General features: G+C 48.4%; 2 protein-coding genes across 3 annotated transcripts in view; one reads left to right on the plus strand and one right to left on the minus strand.

Moving 5' to 3' along the window:
• CACNA2D4 (calcium voltage-gated channel auxiliary subunit alpha2delta 4) overlaps nt 1–24,552 on the plus strand; it is a 166,579-nt gene that overhangs the window by 101,587 nt on the left and 40,440 nt on the right. The window lies entirely within an intron of this gene.
• LRTM2 (leucine rich repeat transmembrane protein 2) lies at nt 1,942–23,617 on the minus strand. Of its 2 annotated transcripts, XM_073320201.2 has the most exons (5): nt 23,317–23,615; nt 14,809–14,936; nt 13,355–13,523; nt 8,466–9,056; nt 1,942–6,168 (listed from the first exon to the last, which is right to left on the minus strand). In XM_073320201.2, the coding sequence occupies exons 3-5, from the start codon at nt 13,419–13,421 to the stop codon at nt 5,714–5,716; spliced, it is 1,113 nt and encodes a 370-aa protein (XP_073176302.1). In that variant the 5' UTR covers nt 13,422–13,523; nt 14,809–14,936; nt 23,317–23,615; the 3' UTR covers nt 1,942–5,713. The 2 variants fall into 2 exon arrangements, with proteins under 2 accessions (XP_073176302.1, XP_073176327.1); XM_073320226.2 differs by lacking the exons at nt 13,355–13,523; nt 14,809–14,936 and having other exon boundaries at nt 23,317–23,617.

Genomic DNA, 24,552 nt, shown 5'->3' on the forward strand with positions numbered 1-24,552 from the left:
ACTTTTGTGAAGCCATATGCCAGGGTCTGCCTTCGTTGCTTGCAGGACTGGCTCAGAACTGTTTATACTCTGAAAAAACACATCATAAGCAAATTAGTGTCAGTCCCTCATCAGGTTCAAGACTTTCTCAATTGGTGGAGGAATCCCAACAACGTCTGTGCAAGGATTTCGTTTGTTCAACCTCCTCCCTCTATCACTGTAATGACAGATGCACCTCTAGTGGGCTGGGGGCTGTACTTGGGGACCCTCACTGTCCAGGGCAAATGATCTGTCCAAGAGACATGGCTACACATCAACCTCCTCAAACTGAAGGCAGTCAGGAACGCCTGCATCCACTTCCTGCCTGTCATCAGGACAAGTCCAAAAAGATTCTCACACACAACAGAGCTTGCATGTTCTATATCAACTGCTAGGGAGGTGCCAAGTCCCCTTCTCTTTGTGTTAAAGCAGTAAAGTTCTGGAACTGGTGCATAGCCAATTCTGTGCTTATTTCAGTAGCTTACCTTCCAGGATACAGAACCCAACCTCAGCAGGCATTTCTTCCAGGACTACGAATGGGAGTTGAATCCTCAGCTTCTCAGTCAAATTTTTCGGACTTGGAAGGTTCCAGAAATAGACCTCTTTTCCACAGTGACCAAGAGGCAATGCAAACACCTTTTCTTAAGGGGGAGGGCTCTCTTTGGGAGATGCCTTCATCATTCCATGGACAAGAAACCTTCTATACTCGTTTCCCCCAATACCACTGATCTTGAAGGTGATCAACAAAATTAGACATGACAAAGCCAGAATTATATGAATAGTCCCAACAGGGCCCAGACAGATATGGTATCCTTACCTAATTCACCTAGTGGTCTATCAGGCGATCAGATCCATCCATTCCTCGTCTTCTTTCCCAGAACACCAGCCATACTCTTAATCTCAGCCTGAAGATACTTCACCTCAAAGCCTGGCTCCTTGATGGTTCGCGGGACTAGAACTGACCTGCTTTAAAGAGGTGCAGCTGGTATTGTTGAAGTAGGAAAGAGTCCATGAGACACACTTACCCCCTCAAGTGGGAAAGATTCAGCCTGTGAGGTGTCCAGAAAGGTGTTCCCTTGCCCTGGACTAGAAGGAATCAGAATTACTAAAGGATGTAGCACAGATACTATGTTGTTAAATGCTGTTGGAGATTCTCCTTTAGCTCCCGTGGTTCATGCGTTTGGGGAAGCAGGGTTGCTTTTGCCTAGTTCTTTCAGAACCAGGAGCATCTGGCTTCTGTCCACCACTTTCACCACCAGGATCAGAAGGACCACTGCGAGCATTGTAGTGACCACTGTGAAGTCCACAGGTTGCCATGGGTTTGCTACACTAGCGTTTGCAGTGGGATTTGAACTCCTGTGAGATTCCAGACACTTGAGGGGTTTTTTTGGACTAAGAAGAGTAAGTAATTAACTCTGTATATATGTGTACCACTGCCCTCTGCAGAATGGAATGTAAACTACTCATCTGTGTGTCTTAGACCCTGTACAGCTAATGGCTAATAAAGAATCTCCTTTTGCTTGAGTAGCAGAGGTCTCTGTAGCCGGTGTGCAGGAGGATTATGGAGATCTATTTCCATTAATTTCAAAGTAAAAATCATGTTCATCATAGTGACAAATGTGAAGCTGTAGGAGCCCACAGATTATTATTTGTCACAGTATGTTTTATTGAATATGTTCTGAATCTATTTGAGCCAAATTCAACCTTGATGTAACTCCATCGGCTTCAGTGTAATTACAGGAGGGCTTAATTTGGCCCTTTCTGGTTTTAGGTAATGAGCTGATAGCCACAACATCTTATCCTTGTTGCTGTTGCCCTGACTGTGCCCCTGCTCTCTCTTCAGCTATACCCTGCCAGTGTTTGCCTGCATGGGGGGCTAGGTGAGGGAGGTGGTACTAGAGAGCTCATTTAAACAGCGAGGTGCATAGGAAAATACATTCTTTATTATTCTTCTGTAACAACAAGCCAGAAATATAATATACCTTAAAAAGCTTCTGTCTCATGTCAAATAAACCTTTGTTCAACCATTTTAGAAAACCATGTCGCTCTCCCTCAAACCTTAACAGAAGAAAAGAAATTGCCCAAGCCATCTGCTCCCCGCAGGCAATGGGCCTGCCTGCACCACACCGAGGAGACGTGTTCCTGCGTGTGCCTGCTTGCCCATGGGGAGCACATTTACAGAGTGTACCCATGTGCACTGAAGAACTGACTGCTCTGCACTGCAGTGCCTGCACAGGAGGGACATGTTTGCTGGGGTTTCCAAAGAGAAGCCCATCTCCTAGCTGTGACTGGTTGCAAAGGAGGAGCCCACTTCCCAGATACACCCCAGAGGAGGCCTTTTCCTGAGCACACTACCACGGCTGGGCCAAGCTGTGGGCCAGGCATGTTCTTCTCCATCGAGCGAGCTTATTTTCTAGCTACACTGGAGGACCGTGTTCCCCAGATGTGCTTGGTGGCAATGGAGAAGCCCATTCCCAGCTGCATGAGAGGAGCAAGTTTTGCAGGTGTGCCAGGTAACCGTCGAAAAGCTTGTTCCCAAGCTGTGGTGTATGTTGGGCCCTTCCCTGGTGGCCCTGTTGCACTGTTCAGCATGGAGGACATCGCCACCCCAGGGTTTCAGTAGCTCGTTGGCCTCCCAAGTACTTGCATTTCATGGGGACCAAGCAGTGTCTACCCCTCACCTTTCTCAACAACCTTCTGTTTTTGCCCCTCATCTTCCTCCTCCTTTCCTGAGTGGGCTTCTAAACCTGGAAGTCCCCGTAGCAGGGCTGAGGTGAACCCAGCCTGCCATTCGTCAGACCCTTTGCCATACCATGGAGAAACGAGGAAATGAGGTTCGAGGCCACAATCAAACCCACAACAGAAGAAACAGAAAATGTTATCAGCAACAAAGGAAACTTTGTTGGGGAAAGTGGGCAGGTGGGGATTTTTCTCCTCTCCCCCACCCCTTATCCCACTCCCTACACACATACATACACGCAAACCCCATTTGCTTTGTGCAATTGTTTCATCATTATTTGTTACAAGTAAAATAGAAATCTATAAATATACAGCTCTGACTCAAGTCCCATTTCAAGTATGATTGCGGAGTCCAGTATGCTATGGTGGTAAGTTCCTGGGGTGGGGAGTCTGGATCCAGCAGGCAGAGTTGAGTCCTGGCTTGCTGGGAAATGGAGCAGCAACAACATGCCCCCTGGGAGGTGAAGTCTGTAGCGCACCAGTTCTGCCCTTCAGAGCAGGCTACAGCTGAAGCATAATCAGGTGGGTTGAGAGGAGAGTCCATTCTCCACTCATGGCATTTCCCCTCACCCTCCCACACACAGCACATGGAATGGGTGTGTAGAATATGCCTCTCCCTTTCCCACCTGCACGGCAGCCTCCCTTCCCCTTCATGTAGAACGTTCTTCTCTGTCCCTGCCATCAGTAGACAAATGGAATAGTTTTACTTCTGTCTGTGGTTATCCCATCTCTTTGGATCTGGTGGCTCTGGACCGGTAGGACGATTTTGCCACTCCAAGCTGTCAGAGTACTTGGTAGTGTTCCTGTTTGTTGATATGACAGCTGGACTGACAGTGAAGGGGTTGAGAAGGAAAGTGTGGCGTTTCCACTGAAATCCAGCAGCAGCAGCTAGAGGGAAGGGCTACAGATCATCTGAAGGCATTAGGATACAATAGGAGAGGGAAGGAGTTGATATGACCTGGCTCTGTCCAGCTGCAGTGATTGCTGGACTCTGCACCTGGCTTACCGGAGAAATACCCTGAAAATCTGGGCCAACTGCCAGATCATTTCAGGATGTCAAGTATCGCACCAGACACAAACATTGCAGCTGCAAGACCTCTGGTGTCATCTTCCTGTCCCAGGAATACCCACTGTGACAGGTTAGAACAGGTTACCATGGCAATGTGCGTTCTCCCCTGAAGACAGCACTTTATCCCACTTCCAGTGATACAAAATGAGTCCTTGTGTTGGCTTCTGTGTGTGTGTGTGTGTGTGTGTGTCAGTCAGTTTCAAAAGAGATGAGGCTAATATGAGGCTCAGTGGGTTTTAAAATCAGGCCTGGGAAAAGTTAGCCTAGGTGACAGATACAGTGCATATGTGTGTCAGTGAGCACATACATGTATATGTTTGCATGTTAGTCAATTTGTGTGTGTGTGTCCTTATATTTGAATGCGTTAGAGGTGCATGTATGAGTGATTGTGAACACTTCTGTGTCAGAGGGGTGTGGGGTGACCATGGCACCCACCTCTTTGAATCCCTCTACTAGTTCCCTCTTCTCTATTGCATCAAGTTCCAGCATTCTGTTCTCACCTTCAAAGGCCCTTCATAAATAACTCTGCCCCTCTCTGCTTAGCACATTGCCTTCCCACCATACACCCCCTCCACTCTGCCAGTGATGCCAGCTGTCACCCTGTTTATCTGCTTCTCCCACAGCCACCTCCAGGCTGTTCTCCGTGCTGCCCCTATACATGGAACACACTTTCCCGGCTGGTCAGCAAGTTTCTATTTCAGTGTCTCCTGAGGACCTGCTTCATCGGAGATGTCTATAGGACACTTGCAGACTGAGGCTTCCCATTAGTCACCCACCAGTTGTGTTTATAAAACCATAAAATAAATACAAAGCCACGCTTCACCTTTTCGTGCTGTGCACAAGCCTTCACTGAGTAATACTGGAATCTTAAGGATGTTGCCTCTGTCCTTTCTCTCCTACTCCTCCCTACGTCTTTGCACCATCTCTGAGATATCTTTGTAAGCCCCTCAGGACTGGTTGCCTGTATTGGGAGGCACCTAGCATACCTTTAGGTGCTCCAGAGTAGGAATGTATCGATACACATAGGTATGCAAGTGAGTAAATGTGTGCATGTGGTTATGTTTGTATGCACATGTGGTGGATTGGCATGTGTGCATTGGGGTATATTTGTGTGTGCATGTGGGTGATCTGTGTGTATGCACATAGCTGTTTGTATGTACATGTGGGGGATAAATGTGTGTGCATGTTGGTGTTTGTCAGGGTGAGTGGGTGGAGGCTGTGTGCACAGATCTTAGGGTAGGTGTGTCTTTCCAGCGTTCAAAGTGAGAAGGAGAATCTCCCCTCTCTCCCTATTGTGACCATCTAGGACCTTCTATCGCTCCCAATATTCTCTTAGCCAAGTTTTTCTCAGCTGTACAGGAGATGGGGAGTAGCTCACTGTCCTGTAACACCAATGACTCCACCAGTGAGACTTAGACACTTGCTCTGTTGTCTTGGTCAATATACAAGGAGCTTCTTCAGCACAGTTGGCTGTTCTTTGTGGTTGCAGAAGGCTCTGCAGTGCTGTGTGGGATGTAGGAGGAAGTGGGGACTGAAGTGGAGAGGAGGGTGTCTGGACACCAGGATCTCCTGGAAGGTGTTGGCTGCCCTTGCTGTGCATATCCAAGGGGGCTCTGTGCAAGGATGAGGCACGGCAAGCACTTGAGGTCTGACTATAGTTTATTGACTTGGGAGAACGTGAGGGTGAAGGGGTGCTAAAGGGCCTGCTGCAGAGGAATGAAATTTAGAGCCAGATGTCCTAAACCCAGAAGCATGTTGCACTAATTGAATGAGTGGAGTGATAGCACAGTCTGTCCATCTGTCTGGGAAGATGGATCATGGGAGGACACAGGCCTCACTGCTCTCAGGTACCCTGCTCACTTCTGCCCTTGCCTTCCAAGAAGAGTTTCATGCCACAGAGGAGATTTGCTTTTGTTCTTCATGTTCACCCTCTGTGTCACCCATTAGCGGCTGCCTCTTCTTCAGCTCTCGGTGGTATTTGGCCATGAGGGATGCATAGATACAGCCATAAGCTGCTGCCACCACCATCATGATACACACAATGCCACACACCACCCCAGCTATGATCACGGTGCCAATGGCTCGGCGCACACTAACAGGCCGGTATCTCTGTTTCTGGGGGCACCCCACACTCGGCTCCACTTCGGGTTCTGGACCTGACTTGGATTTTGAAGGAGTCGGGCTTCCTTTGGTGCATGGTGGGCCAGAATTGTCCAGCACAGTGGAACCATTCTCATCCTCCAGCTGTGAACAGTAGTTGAACATCTCCATGGGGACCATTCGCATGTCCTTCCCCCGCAGCTCTTTGGGCAGCGTACACGCCAACTGGTCAATCTTTCCTCCTGTCCCAACAGAGAAAAAAGGGGTGATTCACAGCTCAGTGTCAAGCAGGGCCTGGTTCAGTGTGGTGAGCTATGTCAGTACATTGTTGTGGTTCAGCTTTTAAATACATAGGGCTAGATTCTCAGCTGGTGTAAATCAGTGTAACTTACACTAGCTGAGGATCTGGCCCACAGAAGCTAGGAAATACAAAGGTCTGAATCCCCAAGTGACCATAACTGAGCCTTATCATACCTAAGGGGCTATAATCTGGTCTCTCTTGCATGAGTGCTCAGTGGAGTGTGGGAGAGGATGCAGGGAACCCTTCCATACTCCAAGAGGCAGCCAGAATCCAGCACCTTGTGTTCCCAGAGTGCAAGAGTGAGAAGGGGGTGGGCGGAGTCAGAGCGTTGCCCGCTGCACTACACGTGCCAGAGGTGATGGGATGAAGGCACGGCCCTGTCCCCATTCACTTTCACGCTGGTAGGGGGTCCACAGACAGTGGCGGGGCAGCAGACACTGCACCTTTTAAAATGGCGCATCAGTGGCTGCCCCTACCTTTGCTCATCCAGTAACCTAGGAGACATTGTCTGTCTGCCTCAGCACACTGCGGGCAGAATGGTCTCAGCAGCTGCCACTGGTTGTGATCTCCCTCCACCACCCTTTAGGTGGGGAGGGCTTTAGTAGCTACACTCTAGCCTGAGGGGTGCATAGTTAGTATTTGGTAATGCTTTATACCTTCCATCTAAGGATATCAAAACACATTAAAAACACGAATTAGCTCACAAAGCCCTTTAAGGTATGAAGGTCAGTGTTGTTAGCCCCTTTTTACATACGGGGGAAATCGGGCACAAAAAAGACAAAATAACTTGCCTAAGATGAAACTGCAAGTCAGCGACAGAATTCAAATGAGAATCCAGGTGCTAAAACTCCCAGTCCCATATTCTCACTAGTCGGCACTTCCCTCCATACATTTAGCAATCTATGCAGGTGCTTCACTCTGTTTGTGCAATTTCCTTTGAAAGGAAAACCAGAATGCTCTCTGTCTGCTTCTCTTGTTCTGTGGTGTGAGAGTCAAATTCAGAAAACAAAAAAAAAGTCAAAAAGAAAAAAAGAGGAACCAGTGTGCCTCTCGGTCTATGCTCACATTGATGCATATGCCAGGGGTGGCCAAACTGTGGCTCATTAAAGTGTGGCTTCGGGAGCCTCCTCTGCGCCCCTCTCCCCGCCCCGCATTCTCCATCTACTAGTCTTGGGAGGGGGAGTTGAGAAGCACTGCCTGGCAGTGGGGTAGGGACTTCTGCCCAATGGGGATGGGGATCCCGTAGGGCTGAAGTCCTGAGTCCCAGCAGGTGTGCCCTTGTTCTCAAACCTCTGAAGACTGTCGTATGCGGCTCGGATGGTCAGTACATTTGGCCACCACAGCATATGCCAAACTGCAGCCTCGTAATTGCACAGACATGTAATCTCTTCCCAGTGTGGTTATTTGAGATCAGTAGAGGGAACATGGCTGTTGCCATGCTGATAAGTTAAGGCCTACTCCTGCTTCAGAGAGAGCAGGGTCACGCCTTTGGTATTATCACAATATGCAGTGTTTCTCTTAAAGTCCCAGCACCTGGAGTCATGTGATTCTGAGAGAATTTCAGCTTTTATCCCTCCATGTTGCAGAGAAAAGCTTTAAAATGTAAACCCTATAGGTTCCAACATCAGATGGCAAACAAAAAGGTCTCCAAATTTATTATTTTTTTAAAAAAACTAATTTTTTAAAGCCAGTCATGTTTTTGGGGCCTAACTCATGATTTTGGGTTGGCAATACTTGTGTGGCAGTACACCACTTTCAAACATCAACATTTCTGATATTTGCTTTACTGGAGGCAAAACTGAAGCTTTACCAACAGTCTTGTTTTAAGTTAATCCAGCACAAGGAAGTGGGCTGGAGAACTATTTTTAAGCATGAAAAGCACCTTTTTTTTCAAACTCATAACTCTAAAATTTTCAAGCTTTTTAAGCAAGTTCTCCCCTCTCCAAAAAAAATCCACCTTTGGGTTTTGAAGCAAGTATGAAAAATCGCATCTGAAAAGAAGGTTTTAGAATGCAAGCACCTTCTCAGAAATCACTGTAGCATTACTACATTGTAGCATAGCACAGGATTATAGTACTGGCCTTCTTCTCTTTGGCCAACATCTAGAATTTAGGTCAGCCTGATCTGTCTTTCTTATCTCTGCCTGTCTGTCTTTTCTGTCTACCTTTCTCCTCCACTGCAAAGCTTAGCAGTCAATCTGTAACCCTGTGACTGGATCCCCCTCCCCCTGGCACCTACCTCGATAAGAGAACCATTCCATCCAGTGTTTGAAGTCTCTCAGGTTGCAGTCACATTCCCAGGGGTTATCCCCAACTTGGAGCTGCTGCAGGCTGACTAATGGTTCAAAGGTCACCCTGTCTAGGCTCTGTAGGCGGTTAGATCTGAGGGAGAGCAAGCGGAGAGCCGGGAGGTCATCGAAGATTCCTGAGGGTATCTGAGCAAGACCATTGATGGATAGGTCTAGCTGGCGCAGTAGGACCATCTGCTGCAGAAGGTCCTTGTCCAGGGTCCTGATACTGTTGTTCCTCAGCTGTAGTTCGGTGAGGTTCCCTAAGTCACTGAAGATGTTCTGGGGCAGCTGGTCCAAGAAGTTATTGGAAAGGTCCAGCCTCTGTAGGGCAGAGAGATTGGAAAAGACTGGTCCTGGCAGCATGCTTAGCTTGTTGTTGAGGAAGAGGAAGATTCTGGTGTTTGTAGGAATATCTGAGGGGATGGATGAGAGGCCCAAGCCGCTACAGTCCACTTCCAGACTGCCGCTGTTACATTTGCAGGAGGAAGGGCAAGTGAAGAGGGAGTCTGCTGCACACAGGGAGAGCCAATAGGCAAGCACTAGTGGGTGAGAAGCGGAGAGGAGAGAGTGTGTGTGTTAGAACAGTGATTATCCCTCTTTAAGCCTTCATGCATTTTTAATATAGTTAAGGCTACAGTATGACCACAATGGAATTCTTCACTGCTGTTCCCTGCAGTATAATGAACTTTCTCCCAGATGTACCCTGACATTGCTATCTAGGCCCCTGGCAGCATGAGCTTGCTCTCAGCCTTTCTCCCCCTAGTGTTTTTTATGAACTACCAGGGCTAGTGAGTAAACATCCCTGCAGTTGCACTAGAAAGGTCAGCGTGTCCCAGAGGGCTTTGCTGCCTCATGTGAGGACACTCCACAGAGTTAGTAATGACTAGAATGGAGCAGAGCATGATGGGAGACGTGGCCTGAGCTAAAGAATGACTCTCTCAAAATAGAGGGGCTGGGGGAGGGGTGTTGGTATATTTTTTAAAAGCCACTTTGCTCAGAAATAAACACCTTAACAGTTTTTTCTGATCCGCCCAATTCCCTTAGAATATGATGTGTTATGGCTACAGCTGAGCCCTGCCCCACAAACTCTAGGGAAGCTGGGATATAGTGCTGAATTTCATGACCAGATAATGGTTCTTGAGGTTTGGTAAGGGCTGAGAAGTCTAGATTTGAGAGACTCTGGGTATAGATCCAAACTTTGTAGCAGGTCATTATCTCTTAGGTGGGCCAGACCTAACCCCTGGATCCAAACAACCCCCAACCTTGGGTAAGTTCAGCTCCAAATCCACACTTTGCAGCTTGGGCCAATCTCAAGTGGTGATGGGCCTCAGTGTTAATTAACCGAGACTGGTGTCCCAGTAAGGTGTAAACATGCCCAACAGGTTCTCTAACCCACTGGATGCTCTGCCTTTGGCAGTGCTGTCCAAATGACTTCTGAAAACCACAAACACAGACCCACCTGCCTTTGCTAACCTGAGAGTCTGGCACACTGTGCAATGCTCCCCAAACCACCTGTTGCCAAGGGAGAACTCAGAAAAAATGCAGGCTTAGCTGATGAAGATTGAGTGTTGAGAAGGGTGTGGGAGGCTGAGCCTTGACTTGCGGTGTCTCACAGGTGGGGTTTAACCTTGGCTAGGCCAGGTGGGAGAAGGGAAGAGGGCATTGAACTATGTCTCTAGGGGCCTGAGTATGAACGAGTTATTCCACAGTGGTATCTGCCATCTGTATTGCTGGTCACATTGGTCTGGAGGGGCAACCATTTCAGTAATTTGTGTGGATCTTGTGGATGTGTATGGGCTGTAGCACTTCAACCCCTGTGAGGAACTAGTAGCCTCACAGTTACCACTTCATCCCTGTGACAACATAGCACCAGCAACAGGAGAACAAACTTTCTACCTCATACTGGCGGAGTGGGGGGTTTGCACCTGTGCTTCAGTACTGAGCTCTCATATTTATTGTAACTCCTTTCCTGGAAAGTGTCTTCCGAGCGGGAAGTCTCTCCATCTCCCTCAGTGTTTTCATGGGCTGCAAGTAGAGCATCTGATCAAAACTCAAGTTAGGTTTATCCCTACTTCATACCCGGTCCTCTCTTCTCTTCATTTTGTCTTGTAGAAGTCAATGCCTTTAGATCGGGATAGCCAATAGGTGGATCATGGGCCAAATCCAGGCCACTGGACGCTTTTGAACAAACCCTGAAATCTTTTTATTTACATATCATCATTATTGTTATTTTCTCTGAAGTCTGGACCTTGACTATACCTTGACCAAGAAATTTGGACCTTGACAAAAAATAATTGACTATCCTGGCTTTAGATTCATTCTGCTGTTCAGTATTAAAGTAGATAAATCTCAGATAGTGTTCTTATAGTCCCACCATGGATTGTCTTTCATGGATTGGAAACCAGATTATCTTATCCTGTCTGCTTTCCTGCTTCTGTTTGTAGGGACCAACTTCCAGAATGAATTGTTTCTTAGCCCCAAGGAACTCCTGGAAAGTACATCTTGGGAGAGGTAGCTGGTAGAAGCAGATATTTTGGAGAAGCTGGGACTGAAGCAGCTGTGAGCTTCCTCTACTATCATACTCTTACCCCATTCTTTTGGGGTTTATTATGTCCTACAATCCATTTTGGATGTTGACTTGGTTTATATCAGTGATGTCCCATTTCCCAGTAAGAGGGCCGAATCCTGTGGTCCTTGCTCAGGTTTTATTCAGTCCTTTTGGAATTCAAATTCCCATTGACTCTAGTGGGAGTTTGCCAGATAGTGGACTGAGTGAAGACTGACATAAGGGCTTCAGGATTTGGTTCATAGGCAGGGCAGCTTCTTGAAGCACCAGAGGATGAGGCAACAAGGGTGCAGAGAGAATGTCCCAGATTTTCTTTACTCAGGCTGTATCTCATGATTCCTTCAGTCAAGTGAGATTGTCTACATCGGCCTAGGAGATAGCAGTCAGAGCCCTGCTTGTCTCAGCTCTCCCTAAGGAGGCAAATGGATCACTGGGGCCAAACTGAAGGAAAATTTTTATCCTAAGCCCCCCATGCCTTCCTGTCAAGCAAAGGTTGGGGTCAATAGTACAGAGACTCTCCCTCAGGTGCCATGAAAGCAGATCCTGTCCTGTGCATTGGCACAGTGGCAGTGCTCGCTGGCTGGATGATATTTAATTCCACTCAGAATATGTCTCTCTCTTGTTGCAGAATGGGACTTGAAAGAACAAGAGTTAGAGAGGGGAAGAGAGAGAGACATGAGTCACTCAAATGCCCCTGCCTTTTCCTGGATGCTTGACAGAAGTACAGGATTAATAATAGATTGACAGCTCTGATGATGAGATAACACTTAGCTTCTTTGTATAGAGAGAAAGGCCAGAACATCCAGGTAATGCGATACAGGTGATGCTCTGTTCAGGGCTTGTCTCTCCAAATACCTACCCTCTATTGGCCCCTGACTGAGCTGCTCTGGGATTCTGCCATCAGAGCTGGCCCTGGCTGGCAGAAGCAATGTGTCAGACAGCTGGGTGTGGTTGTGTTCAGGAAATTGATTTACTCCAGGTCTCTGCACTGATGCAGGGCTTGCCAAAAAGAAAGAGAGGCTCCTCATTGCCCCCTGGAAACATGGACACCAATACTGTCCATTTTACTAAAATAGCAGTAAGGCAGAGGTCTGGTTTCGTTTTCCATCCCCTTTAAGGATGCATCTGTTCTGGGTATGGATTGAGATCTGGAAACTCATCTCACAATGAGCACCCAGCCTCACACTAAGAGAAGCAAAGATGTGGTAGACAAAACATTAAGCTTTCTTTCAGCCAGCATAGTTCAGAGCAGCATTGCAGCAGTAGGAGTGGAATGTACTCTCATCTTCGGGAAAGATGATGTTACTTTGTGGGGTGTTCAGAAAGCTAAGCCAGGAGTATCAGATTAGGTCAGGGCTCAGTAACATGCACAGTAAATAATTTATGTAGCAATCTAGTTGGTGCGGATGGATTACAAAGATGGTCTTCTACAGAGAAGGAAATAATTCCCTCACCTTCTTACAGTGGCAGCCCTAGGTCAGAATTTTAGGTGCGGACTAGAAGCCTGTGTGACTGCCTGTGTTCTCATTAGTGAGGATCATTTTGTAAAAGGGCCTCTCTTTCCTTTACTGTGATTACCAGACTGTTCACTGAAGTACAGACACCGTCCCTCCCTGCAGTCCCTGCTGCTGCTTCAGAGCGCTCTCGAGGCATGTGTTCCACACTCTGGGACAACGGAGCAGCTGCCCCAGTGTGGATCCTTCCGTGTGAAGATGGACGAGCGAAAATGTTAATTTACCAGCAGTGCGTGGGATGGAGAGTTGGGATGAGGGTCCATTATTCCTCTTTGATTTGTCTACATGTGGCAGGGCCCCAGTGATAGGATCACTGCTCACTTCTACTAGCCCAGATCTACAACACCTTCCTCCCCAAAGAGCCAGCAGCCCTGCTCCGCAACCCAGGTCCTAGTCAGGATCACAAAGAGATCTGCTCTTTACAAGGTCTGAAGCTGACAAATGTTGTATGTGGCCCTTGGGCAGTAGCTGTGCTCTAGTGCTTGTCCCTCTGTCTCTCCCCAGCCAGACCCAGTCCAATGGCAAATCAGAAACACTTGTTACAGACCCTCCCACCTTAAACTCATCTTGAGCATTATAGGCTCTTGCAGCCAGCCTGGCCATTCACTCAGTGCCTTGGGTTCTGGGAACTTGCTCAGACTTCTTGATACTTAGCTACCCCACATCCTTCCCCTGCTGCAATCTATTTTCTCTCCTGTCCCCTGAGACACAGGGGCGCCATACTTAGCACCTGATCTCCCAAATGGTCAGTACTTACAGCAGGTCTGTCGCCACCTCATGGAAAACCTGTTCCTCCACCAGTGGCTAGCACTCCCGGACAGCATTATGGTCACTGTTTTCTCCAGTCTGGCTTCCCGTCCTCTAGCCAGCCTGCCACAGGTTTTCACAGGATGGAGGAGCAATCTGGGCACCCTACCTGTCAGATACTAAAAGGAAAAGCAGAAGCACATGGTTCTCAGTTCTCTAGGGACTGGAGGAGACAGGGACAGGCTCCGGGGTTCTGTTTCCCTCCCCAGTTATATTTCACCCTTGGGAGTGGGGCTGGCAAACTGTTTTAGAGAATAAGGGTGCAAAGCAAGAGGAAGGATGATGGTTAATTCAGTTTGGAATTCCTTCCCTCTCACCACACACGTGCTGATACCGACTGTTTATCCACTCCCTGTGACACGGATTTGCAGTGGTGTTGGCACTGGAAGTGGCTGCCAAGCTGCCTTTCACCCTTGCAAATGCACCCTTTCTCTTTGGCGGTAAAGCAGATGTAACGTCTCCAGCAGGGATCTATATAACACAGCTCATCAGCTTGGGGATTTCAGACTGCAGCAGATGCAGGAGCCAAAGAGCAAGTGAGCAGAATAGGAGCCTCATAGCAGAAGAGAGGACTAGGAATGGGGGGGGAGGGGAGGAATTACGTCTCAATTAGAAGAAGAAAAATGCTCTTCCTAATCAGAAACCCACAGACCATAAAACTCTCCTCTGAAAATAAGTGACTATGACAACAGGTCTCCCCATCCTCTCCCTTCCCTCTGAATAAAGACAAGCAGGGAAAGGAAGATGGAAGCTCTGCAGACCCTTCTGTTCCTCTGCCTACTCTTTCAAGTATCAGCAAGGGGATATCTTCCAACACTCACACCAGGGGTTAGTTGGGCACATCCCACCAATGTACAGGAGACTCGCATGGCTGAACATCTCCCCCCTCTACCTCCCTCCGGGGGGCTCTGGCGGTGCCCCTAGCCTTTATTTTTAGATGTGCACAGTGCACTCATCAGGGCATTTTCTCCCAGCACACGTGCCTCAATTCCACTTGCCTATACCCTGCAGTGACTGATTTATTTTCAAGGGCAAGCAAAACACCAGGAGATATTTTAATTATTGTCTCCAGAAGAGGGGTGAGCAGATTTAGTGGCTGGGCTAGTACATCTTGCGAGGCTGTTGTAGATAATCATATCAAAATGCCAATGCACAAGATGCATTAACAGCAACAATGCCCAAAAGACTCCCCACCCCACAACTGAGCTGGACTATCTTGCCTACAGTCTGTAGCTGAAGGAAAAGCTGAAAAATAGCTGCCCCCATTCCATATGTTTGCTTGCTGGGTTTAGAGAGGTGCTTTCACACCATCTGTAGCCATGGCTCGTCTTAAATGCAGCCTCGGAAATCCCTTGGTCTGTCTCACTTTCTCAGTGGGAACAGTGAAAAGCCAGGAGCACTTACCTGGAGGGGCTTTGCCAGCAACTGCTTCCACCCGACTCCCTGGACACTGTCCAACTGCAGTCTCTTCTCTCTCCCTCCTTGACTTCAACTCCCAGCCAACAGGCTTTCTCTGTGTCCTATTTAACTCCCTACACCACAGGAACAAACGGCAGAGTTAAGCTGACAGCCACAGAGACTTATGCGGCTGCTGGATAGCTGGTGTTCATCAGTTTCAAATCCTGTTGTTGAGTGTTCCTGTCCTCCCTTAGGCAGCAGGGGATGCTTGCCACTGCCTCTCTCTCTCTCTCTCTCTCTCTCTTTCCCCTTCTTTCCATCTAACTTCTCCTGTGTTGTAGAGCACTCGGATCCTAGCCTGTTGGTTTGTTAACACCCATCTGTATCACCTGGCTCAGCTCCAACCAAGGGTGCTAAGCTTTAAAAATCTTCCTGGGTGCTTCCTGAGCCCCTCCCATCAATTCCTTAGGTGGCGTTTTCACCCCACACAATCTCCCCTGCAATCATTCCTCTCCATCCCAATGCCCAGTGTGCTGGGAGGGCTCCGAGCAATGTTGGCAGCACCTGAGCACTAGGACAGTGATGGAGTTGGCGTCTCTGGCCCTACTTCCCTCTGCTCTGGCATGAAGAATCCAGTTCCGGTGTTAAATTCTGGTACATCACAGGCTCCTCTTCCAGTGATATATTGGCAAAGCTCAAGCACACCACGTGGGGTGGGAGGAGGAGATGTATAGAAATGAGCCTTTTCCCTGTGTATAGAATGTATTGTAGTGTCTCGTGATTAACACCTGTTCAGCCTTTAATTTGTCTCTCCTGTACTGCAACATGCGCAAGAATGGCTGTGCCTATATGCACATATGACTATGTAAAGACATATGCCACACTTGTCCCTGCATGAGCATGTGATGTAAACATGCACCAAGAGCCTGCATGTAAACATACCTAAATGCACTCGCATGCCACTTACGTAAGTACGTGCGTTTGAGCACATACGCCCAGCCGTGGGCATGTGACATAAACAGGCGGGTGCATACACAGACAGAAACCCCAAAACGTTTGTGCACACACCCACAAATAAACTCTCGCACACAGCCATCTGCAGTCCCGTATGTGTGTGCAGACACATATGCATGATAACAAGTATAGCCTACAGAGGCACAAGCACACACATACTCCTGAATGCCATGTGACCCATATGCATACACACCAATGTCTTGTACAAACTTGTACACATTGCTGCGTTCTGGCGCCCAACATATGCCTTCATGGTGCTCTGTCTCATACAAGCGGCAAGCAACCACCAGGAGCTCGGCCAGTAACCAGGCATCAGCCAGTCATGAGTAGCCCAGCTAATTCCCATCCACCTGGGGTTAGAGGAGCCACTATGGCAGCCTGAGATTCAACTCCACAAGGGAAATCCCCAAATGGCTGGATTGGCCAACGTTTAGGCTGCTTTGCATCATAGGATCAAACCCTTAGTGCTCCAGAGACCTGGAGTCACTGTATCCTCTGGGCCTACGTGATTCCCTCTGGTTCCTGGGACACTGTGTCCAATGTGTCCACTGGGTGTCCTGTGGTCTCTAGGACACTGTATTCTGAGCCCAGGGGATGCCCTGTGATCATGACGACCCTGTGTCCAATGCAGTCTTCCATGCACTTGAAATTCAACACTTTCCAAATTCAGCGACAGTGCCCCCGGCAGCCTGTGGAGCAAGGAATATGCTTTTTCTTTGTGCCCTTTGACAGAGCAGACCAAGGGGCAAAATGTTTGGTTTCAGCTCAGGGCCACAGAGCGAGTTAGTCTCTCACCGGCCTCATGTTACAATTCCCCAAAATGCACTGAGCTGAAGCCCCACTCTGACATTCGGCCTACCATGTGGGCTCCCTGTGGAGCGCCTTCCCATCCTGATTAGCTCCCTTGGGGACCTGAAAAGCTATAGAGTTGTTAGACAACCCAAAAGCGATAGAACATTTCACTTTAATTGCTCCTGTGATTGTTGTCAGGCATCCTAGTGTATAAAAGCTACAGCAGGTGCCCCTCCCCTCCCCTCTCCTCTTCCAGTTCTGCCACTGGTGACTGGCACCATATCACTTAAAATGTGATTGAGTTGAATCAAAACTTTCCAGGACTAGGGTCCCAAAGAGCATATTGTGAGGGTGAGGAGAATCTCTGTGGGCCCTGCCTTCTGTGGGCCCTGCCTCTGCATGTTGTTTCAGCAATTCTATAATATCTTCTATCCAAGGCTCTCCACGTGCTTTACAAACGTTCATAAGTATTACTATTTATCATGGAGTTAATCAACTAAGGGCATGATTTTCTGAAGTATTTGCAGCTCCTTTTGACCTTCCAGTTGGAGTGGTGGGTGTTCAGCATGTCTGAACATCAGACCTGAGCCCCACTATAAGAGTACCAGAGATTGATAGAGGAATAGCATTATCCCTATTTCACAGACAGGGATACTGAGTCACCAAGTGGTCAAGTGGTTTGCCAAAGGTGTCAGAGAAATCAGATAGAGTCAGAAGTACAGCCCAGGAATCCTTTGCTTTAACCAGTAGTGTCAGTCCTTTCCTCTAACCCTTAGGTCACAGATCCAACATCAGCCCCTTTCAACAGCCTGTATCTCTGCGGGCACGGGTGACGTCTGTTAGGGAAGCGTAGGTAACAGAGACTACAGCAGATGCCAGCAATAAATTACAGGAAGTGCGCGCGCACACGTACACACAGCCACTGATGAGTGATAGGAAAGTCCATCTCCAGGGCTAAATTGCTTTAGCCTTTATCTGGAATCCAGCAGGGAATGAATGGAAGATGCTTTAAGGAGATTACCCTTTTTTCCCCCTCCCTCCATGGGGGAGGCTGTTGTTGCTAAGATTCTTGTTTCACTGCAGTCCAAGACCCACCCAAAGGAGAGGGGGTGATGGCACCCCCATGTACAGTGATTAGAGCATATAGTGTTATTTCTACACAACCTCAGTCATCCCTAGAGGGCAAGAGTCTGGACACCAGGAATGGGGGGGAGGCAGAGACCATGTGGGCTGATTAAAGCCATTTGAAAAACATGTTAAACAACTGGCTGATGAATCTTAGGTGGGTCCATTTGTCCCTGAGCAGCACCCAGGGTGGGAAGGTGACATGAGTGTGAAACCATCTGTGCCAGCCCAAGAGACCTGGGCAAAGGCTGCAAAAAAATTGACCACTAGTATTCATGTTTTTAAGCTTATTTGTTCCTGCCGTGGCCACTCCCTTTTTGTTTATTATTTATTTATGTGTATTACAATAGCACTCCAACGTCCCAGCCAAGATCAGAGTCCCACTGTGCTAGGCACTGTACAGACACATAGTAAGGGACAGTCCCCATCCCAAAGAGCTTACAATCTAGATATCCTGGGGCTTGTTTTCTGTGAACTTTCTTTGTTTTAACACACATGCACACAAAAATTGGGTGATAAACTCTCATGCTTAAATACTCCTGGAAAGCAGATTATACGGTCACACCAGAAACCTGATTATGGGAGATATTCATCCAATAAGGGAAGTAAAACAACACCAGGTAGTTTGTATTGATCCATCACAACTAAGCAGCCCATAGCCGTCCAATAGCAAAATTTATGAAAAATCCCATTGAATAATCTCAAGAAAATCGTGATCCACTTGCAGACATTTGACAAACAGAAAAAAGGTGGAATCTATCAGATCCGTTATGTGTTTTGAATTAAACACTCTTCCCTATTCCCAAGTATGTGTATGCTGATGTCAGAAACTACCTGTGAATTCCCAACACCTAGGCTCAGATGAAGCGTAAACGTGATTATTGGCTCAGTGAAGTATGGCATCAGGGAATGAAAATTAATATTCGGAATTTCTGTAGCACTTGACATCCAAGGCTCTTCCAGTGTTTTACAAACATTAATGAATTTAGCCTCGCAGCATTGCTGGGAAACAGGACACTGCCATCCCTAGTTTACAGATGGGGAAACTAAGCACAAATAAGTTGAGGCCTAAATTTCCGAACATGGTCACAAATTTTAGCTGTCTTAAGTTTGGGCTGTCCAGCTTGGGACATCTGATTTTCAGAGGAGCTGAGCACCTGCAGCTCCCATTGAAGGCATTTAGAGTTAAGAGTGACACGTTGGCCATTGAAAATGTGAGGCACCCACAAGATAGCGGACACCTTTGAAAATGTAGGGCTAAGTGACTTGCCCAAGGTCGCCCAGGGAGCCTGCAGCAGAGCCAGGGCTAGAACGGAGAGCTCCTGATTCTCAGTCCTGTCCTTTTACAAGGAAAGCATTATTTTTATCACCACCCTCAAAAAAACGAATACAAAACCCGGCTCCCAGCATCTGAGTGTCAGACACTGGAGAAGCTGGGGAGGGTAGAGATTTTAAAATTCAAGGAGCCTGAAGAAGAAGCACAGAACAACTGGAGAAGGGGAAGATGTAGAGTGGCTGAAGAGAACTAGGGATGCGTGGTGCAGCTTACGGAAGCAGGTCCAGAGTAGTGAGGTGGGGAGATTGGGGGATGTCCAACTCTGGAGTGATACAAGAGGCCCAGAGCAGCACAGGAGTGGCATATGGAGGTGGCCCAGAGCAAAAGCAAACGGAGAGGAAGGGGGCAGGGAGCAATCCAACCAAGTATCCACCAGCATTTGCTCAAGGTAAGGTTGAATACTACAGATCACATGTATATTTCCTGTAGTGAGAGGGAAGAAGCTGAGAAGGGGAGCGGAAGAGAGGCTCAGAGGGGAGACACACAAGGAGGTTACCTGGCTTCCTTCTCTTCTGCGCTGAGTGCAGAGGAGCATTATGGCTCTCCTCCCTCAGAGGAAAATTAATAACAAAGTGCTGCAGGAAGGGGGATTCCATCTGAGGCTGGAGACACCATTTTCTGATCCAAACAGGAACAGTTGCATGTGGGTAGCAGCTTGTCAGCGGGCCTGCCAATTCTAATCCAAATCCTGATTTTTCTCTCTCTCTCTCTCAGTTGTGGAGGGAAGAGCCTTCTCTACCATAGCTTTAATTTCCTGCAGAGGTTAATCCCATGGTCAGCAGTGGCTCAGGCCTTTAATCCTCCCGTTCAGGCTCGTGACAGAAGGATTGCATCCTCTCTGACCTCAGCAGGCATGATGGAGACAGAGGATTGCTCCCTCTCCCCTCCCCACACCCTGGCCATGCCCCTTAGTCTGCTGGAGTTTAAAATGCTCCTCCCTAACTCTTGTAAAGTGCCCCCACCCCGCAAGGTTAGGTCAGTGTCACATACCCTGTTGGAGGAGGGGATGTTGCTTGAGAATCCTGGCTCTGATGCTTTCACCTCTCACAGAGAACGGCATTTTCCACGTTCTCATTTGGCTGGCACTCAAGGACTCAGGGCCCAGAAAGAGAGTGGGCCCCTCTGCAGTGACACGCCGGGAACCGAGGGGTAGGGAATGGCCATACACCTATGACAAGAAAATCCTCAAATTCAGCCTTAAGACTCCCTTGTGCCTCTGCCAAAGGGGCCACTTTCATGCAGGTGCCTCACTTGAGGCATCCAGGTTTCAAAATGCTGGCCTTAGTCTCAAGGTTAGAATGCAGGCGCTCTTGGTTCACTGCCCTGTGCTCAGAGCATGAGGTCACGCCTCTCTCCAATGGGAGCAGACAGCCTCTCCAAGAGTGAGGAAAGTGAGATCCAAGCCAAGAGCCCCCTGACAACCCTCCACTAAACCTAGCACATCACCCCAGTAGTCCAGCCCCACTTCCAGAGGGCACCACATGGGGAAGGAGTTCCCCGAACCTGTCAGTGGGATGAAACAGAGTGGGCTGGGTTGAACAATCTCACCCCTGCACCCAGTGTATGGCTCCATTGGCCCCTTTCTCCCCTCCCCCTAGAGAGATAACAGCCTTTGTGTGCAACCAACTAACCCAGCTCATCCTGTCGCTTAAGCTGGGCTGCAGGGCTGAAGGTTGGGGGTTAAATCCCAGCAGTGATTTATGATGGGGGTGAGAGGGTTACTGCATTTGTACATCAGATTTTTTTTCTTTTCTCCTTGTAAAAAAATCTAAGAACTTACAGGTTTTTAAAACGATGTTATTTGGGATGCAAAGTCAAGCACTGCACAGTTAGGAAATGCCAAAGTTAAGGTTGCAGGCAGTGTAGTTGTAGTCCTGTGGGTCACAGAATATTAGAGAGACAAGGTGGGTGAAGTAATATCGATTACTGGACTGTGAAAGAGACATGGTTATCCAGCAATTCACTGGGGACTGGGATAGGGATCAGACCAGGATTTAAGCACCCTGATCAGCCTCTTGTAAGAAAACATGGCGTATGGAGGCAAGGAATTGGTTCTTTTTGAATCAGCAACAGGTAAATATGGACAGTCCTTAAAGTCCTCATCTCTACCCCAAAACCCCATTCTTGCATACATGAACCCCCTTTATGATATTCCAGTCCTGAGCCTCTCCCCTGACTATCCTGGGGCTGTTTCCTGCATCTCCCAGCCCTTGCATTATCACAAGCACACCTGGCTAGCCAGCCCCTCCCCCCCCCCCCGGCCACCACCAATCCTGCCCCCTGAACCTCCAACCACCACAATTTTCCGGTCCTGCAAAGCCCAGCAAATACATAACAGTCATCCTAAAAGAACATTTGAAAAGCAAGATGAAGGCTGAAAGCTTGAGCGGCTCATTAAGATATCAGAGCTGCTAATTCACCTCACTAGCAAGCAGCAGTCACAGCTGTTGTAAGCAGGGGCATCACTGCAGTCTGTGGTGTGGAAAATTATTAGGGCTTTTCCCCCCACCCCCAAAAATGCCTTTTCCCAGGATTTACCTTTAATTGCCCCAGGTGAATGATGTTCAGTTATGGAGCCTGCACTAATGGCAGGCAGGGAGACAGCTCCCTCAGGCCCTTCATTCATTTGGAATAATTCACTGGCACACAATGCTCACCCACAGCAGTTACAGGAAAATCCAGTCCCCCAAAATGGACCCTAGTGAAAAAACCCCAGAGAAAAGTGGTCTGAGACCTCAGGGGATAAAAATGTCCCTTGTCTTGTGACAAATCTATATATCCCTTCAAAGGTGACCGCATCATTAAGTGCCCCCTTCCTGTGAGTTGCTTGTGTAATAGCATTCTGGATGACAGCTGCTCCAGCTCATATCAAAATGGGCCCCTCTTAATTTTTCCTCCAGATCCTTAAGTGGCAAGAACAGTCCCAGCCAGCAGAGCAATGTCATTTACGCCTAACTATAATGTTAACATTAGAGGTGGATCTGAATCAGAACATTACATTTGAATATCAGAAACTGTGGTACGACTTGGATCCAGATCCTGATCTCATTACTGGGGCATCTCTCTGTAATGAACTGAAATGGTGCCCACAGGTCCAAGTATCCCCAAACCAGGGGGACATTCAGCTCCGTGTCCAGGGGTGGGTCTGATCTTTTCTCTCTCAAATTAAAATAAGCTGCAGTGCTAGTGACAGGCCAGCTATGAAATGTAAGCATTGTGGCAGAGTGCTGTGTAACCTACATGGGTGCACGTCTCCTTCTACACGTACACACACACACACATAATCCACCTCTTGAGGCAGGATCAGGAAGAAGTTTCACATTCAGCTCTCTCAAGCCCTCCTTCATCTGCCCCCCTTGCTCCCAGGTAGATCCACCCAAAGGAATGAGACTGAAAAAGGCTGCAAATCTCTCTCCACCCTCCTCTCTCCTCCCTGCAGCAGGATACCCTCATACAGGTTCACAAATATCTGGGCTCAGCCTCTGGGGACTCTTAAGAGAATTTTGGCTCTATTTTTGGCTCTTGTGACATAACTTCCTTGAGTTCACGCCTTGTGACAGGGTTTTCCTGAGTACTTTGTGGGTAGAAGACACACAAATAAAAACAAACCTAAGAGAAAGTGCCCTACCTCATAAGGCTTGTTTACTGGAGCCTGGACTTCATATGGACCGGTCCTTAGACAATACTTCCATCAGCTTCCTGTCCTCATTCACGTTTGCATTTTATACAGTCCCTTCGAAGGCAGCTCAGCCCAGAAACATTCTCTGAAACCTCCACAGGCAAGACCAGTGGCACCCCCAGTTTCAGACCCATCCTTTATTGTTCTGGATTGGAAGACAATATTTTGTGGTGCTTATCCAGTACATATTGGTCCTAGCACCAAGTACTTAGGATCAGCGCCGTACTCAGATTTGAGCTGCTCATGCTGTAGACAAAGATTTCTGTGCCATTCCTGGCTGACAGGAGTTACTTCCAGTCCCCCAACACATGAACTGAATTAAAACCGGTACCATCCGTCCCCGGGGCAGAATCTGCAGTTCTGTCTGGTCAGTAAAACGGCTGCCCTGTGGCTGCACATTGCTAGGTTGTCTCAGCAGTACCTTGTGACAGGCAGTTCTGTCACTGCCGGTGAACCCCCTCCCTGTGGCAGCAAGTGCTCTGTGGACAGAAGATGGCAGTGAGCAAAAGCCCACTGCAAGATTTCAAATAGCTGGGCACAAATATAAAACAGAGACACCTCTACTTACTGTTCTCTGCCTGGAACAGAGCCTCTTGCGCGTTCTTCAGGTCCTTCATTAAACCCCGACGAGTCCCAAAACAAATCCAGTGGAAGCGATCAACAGCCAGGCGAGCGCTCAATGGACTCTAGTGAGCATCAGCCCCCCTGCTCCCTGCAGGGTGCCAAGATGCTAGCAGTGCCCGAAGTGCAGAGAGGAAGGGTTAGAGGACAGCATGTAAAAGAGATTGTAATCCTCTGTAAATAAGAAATAGGGGGAGAAAGGGAATGAGAATGAAAGGGGGAGGGCATGCGCGCTGTGGAGTGACAGCTGGGGGTACATCTGCGGAGCCAGCAATGCGTGCACACCCACAGACAAGTGCATGCACACGCTGTGTAAAGGAATCAGCCAGCCAAGTGGGCAGAATCCACTCTGAAATGCCCAAAGGCGCAGACAGGAGACTGGAAGGTTTTATTTCCTCTCCACTCAGCCTCAAGAAAGAGCAACTGCTTTTGTCGCCAGCCTGGCTCCCCCTGTCTGGTGAATGGAATACATGGGCTTGGGAGGCGGGGAGGGGGGGAGAACTCCCCTCAGCCCCTGTTGAAGCAGACTGAAGTCATCGGGACCAGGTTACTGGGAGAAACCCATGCGCTGAGCTGCCTCCTCCCCTTTCCCCTATCATAATAAAGCCACAGTGAAAGGAGAGGTGAAGGGGCCAAGCCTTTGTGTCTGCTAGTTTCTAAATGGAGATTGGGACAGCATGGAGTCGTGAAAGGGACAGTGTGGAGAAAGCCTGGGGACTGGTCACAAAACAAGCATCCCCATGGGGAGTCCCGAGGGCAGGGAACGGGCAGGAGGCAGCACCTTAAGATAGACCCTTATAATGGGCTGGATAAAGGGCAGTTAGCCGCAGCAGTTGTGTTGAGCAGCTTGAGAGCAGCAGGAAGTACTGGGCTATTGTAAAGCTTGAGTAGGAGAGGAATATGCATGTTCTGGCATTAGCTTCCCTAGGAGCATGCAGAAGCAAAAACAGAAAAACTTGAGGACCAGGGTTGTGGGGAGATGACTGGTCTAGAAAGCAGCCTGGCTTTTCACAATGCTCCCTTCTGGTTTGGGAGTGCAGAGGGAAGAGCTTGGTCATCAGCTCGTGCATCCCAGGCCAAACCTTGCCCTCAGTTACACCACTGTAATGCCACCTTGACACCACTGAACTCAGCGGAGTTACTTGGCCTTTACAGGGGTGTGACTGAGACCAGAATCCGTCCT

Source organism: Lepidochelys kempii, chromosome 1, assembly GCF_965140285.1.
Source record: "Lepidochelys kempii isolate rLepKem1 chromosome 1, rLepKem1.hap1, whole genome shotgun sequence".
Classification (NCBI taxonomy): Eukaryota; Metazoa; Chordata; order Testudines; family Cheloniidae; genus Lepidochelys; species Lepidochelys kempii.

Coding starts and splice junctions, on each gene's coding strand:
- LRTM2 (XM_073320201.2), bottom strand. CDS start 13,421: ATGCTGTCCGGGAGTGCTAGCCACTGGTGGAGGAACAGGTTTTCCATG. Junction 9,057..13,354: donor GAGGTGGCGACAGACCTGCT/GTAAGTACTGAC, acceptor CTCACCCACTAG/TGCTTGCCTATTGGCTCTCC. Junction 6,169..8,465: donor GGAATGGTTCTCTTATCGAG/GTAGGTGCCAGG, acceptor CTGTTGGGACAG/GAGGAAAGATTGACCAGTTG.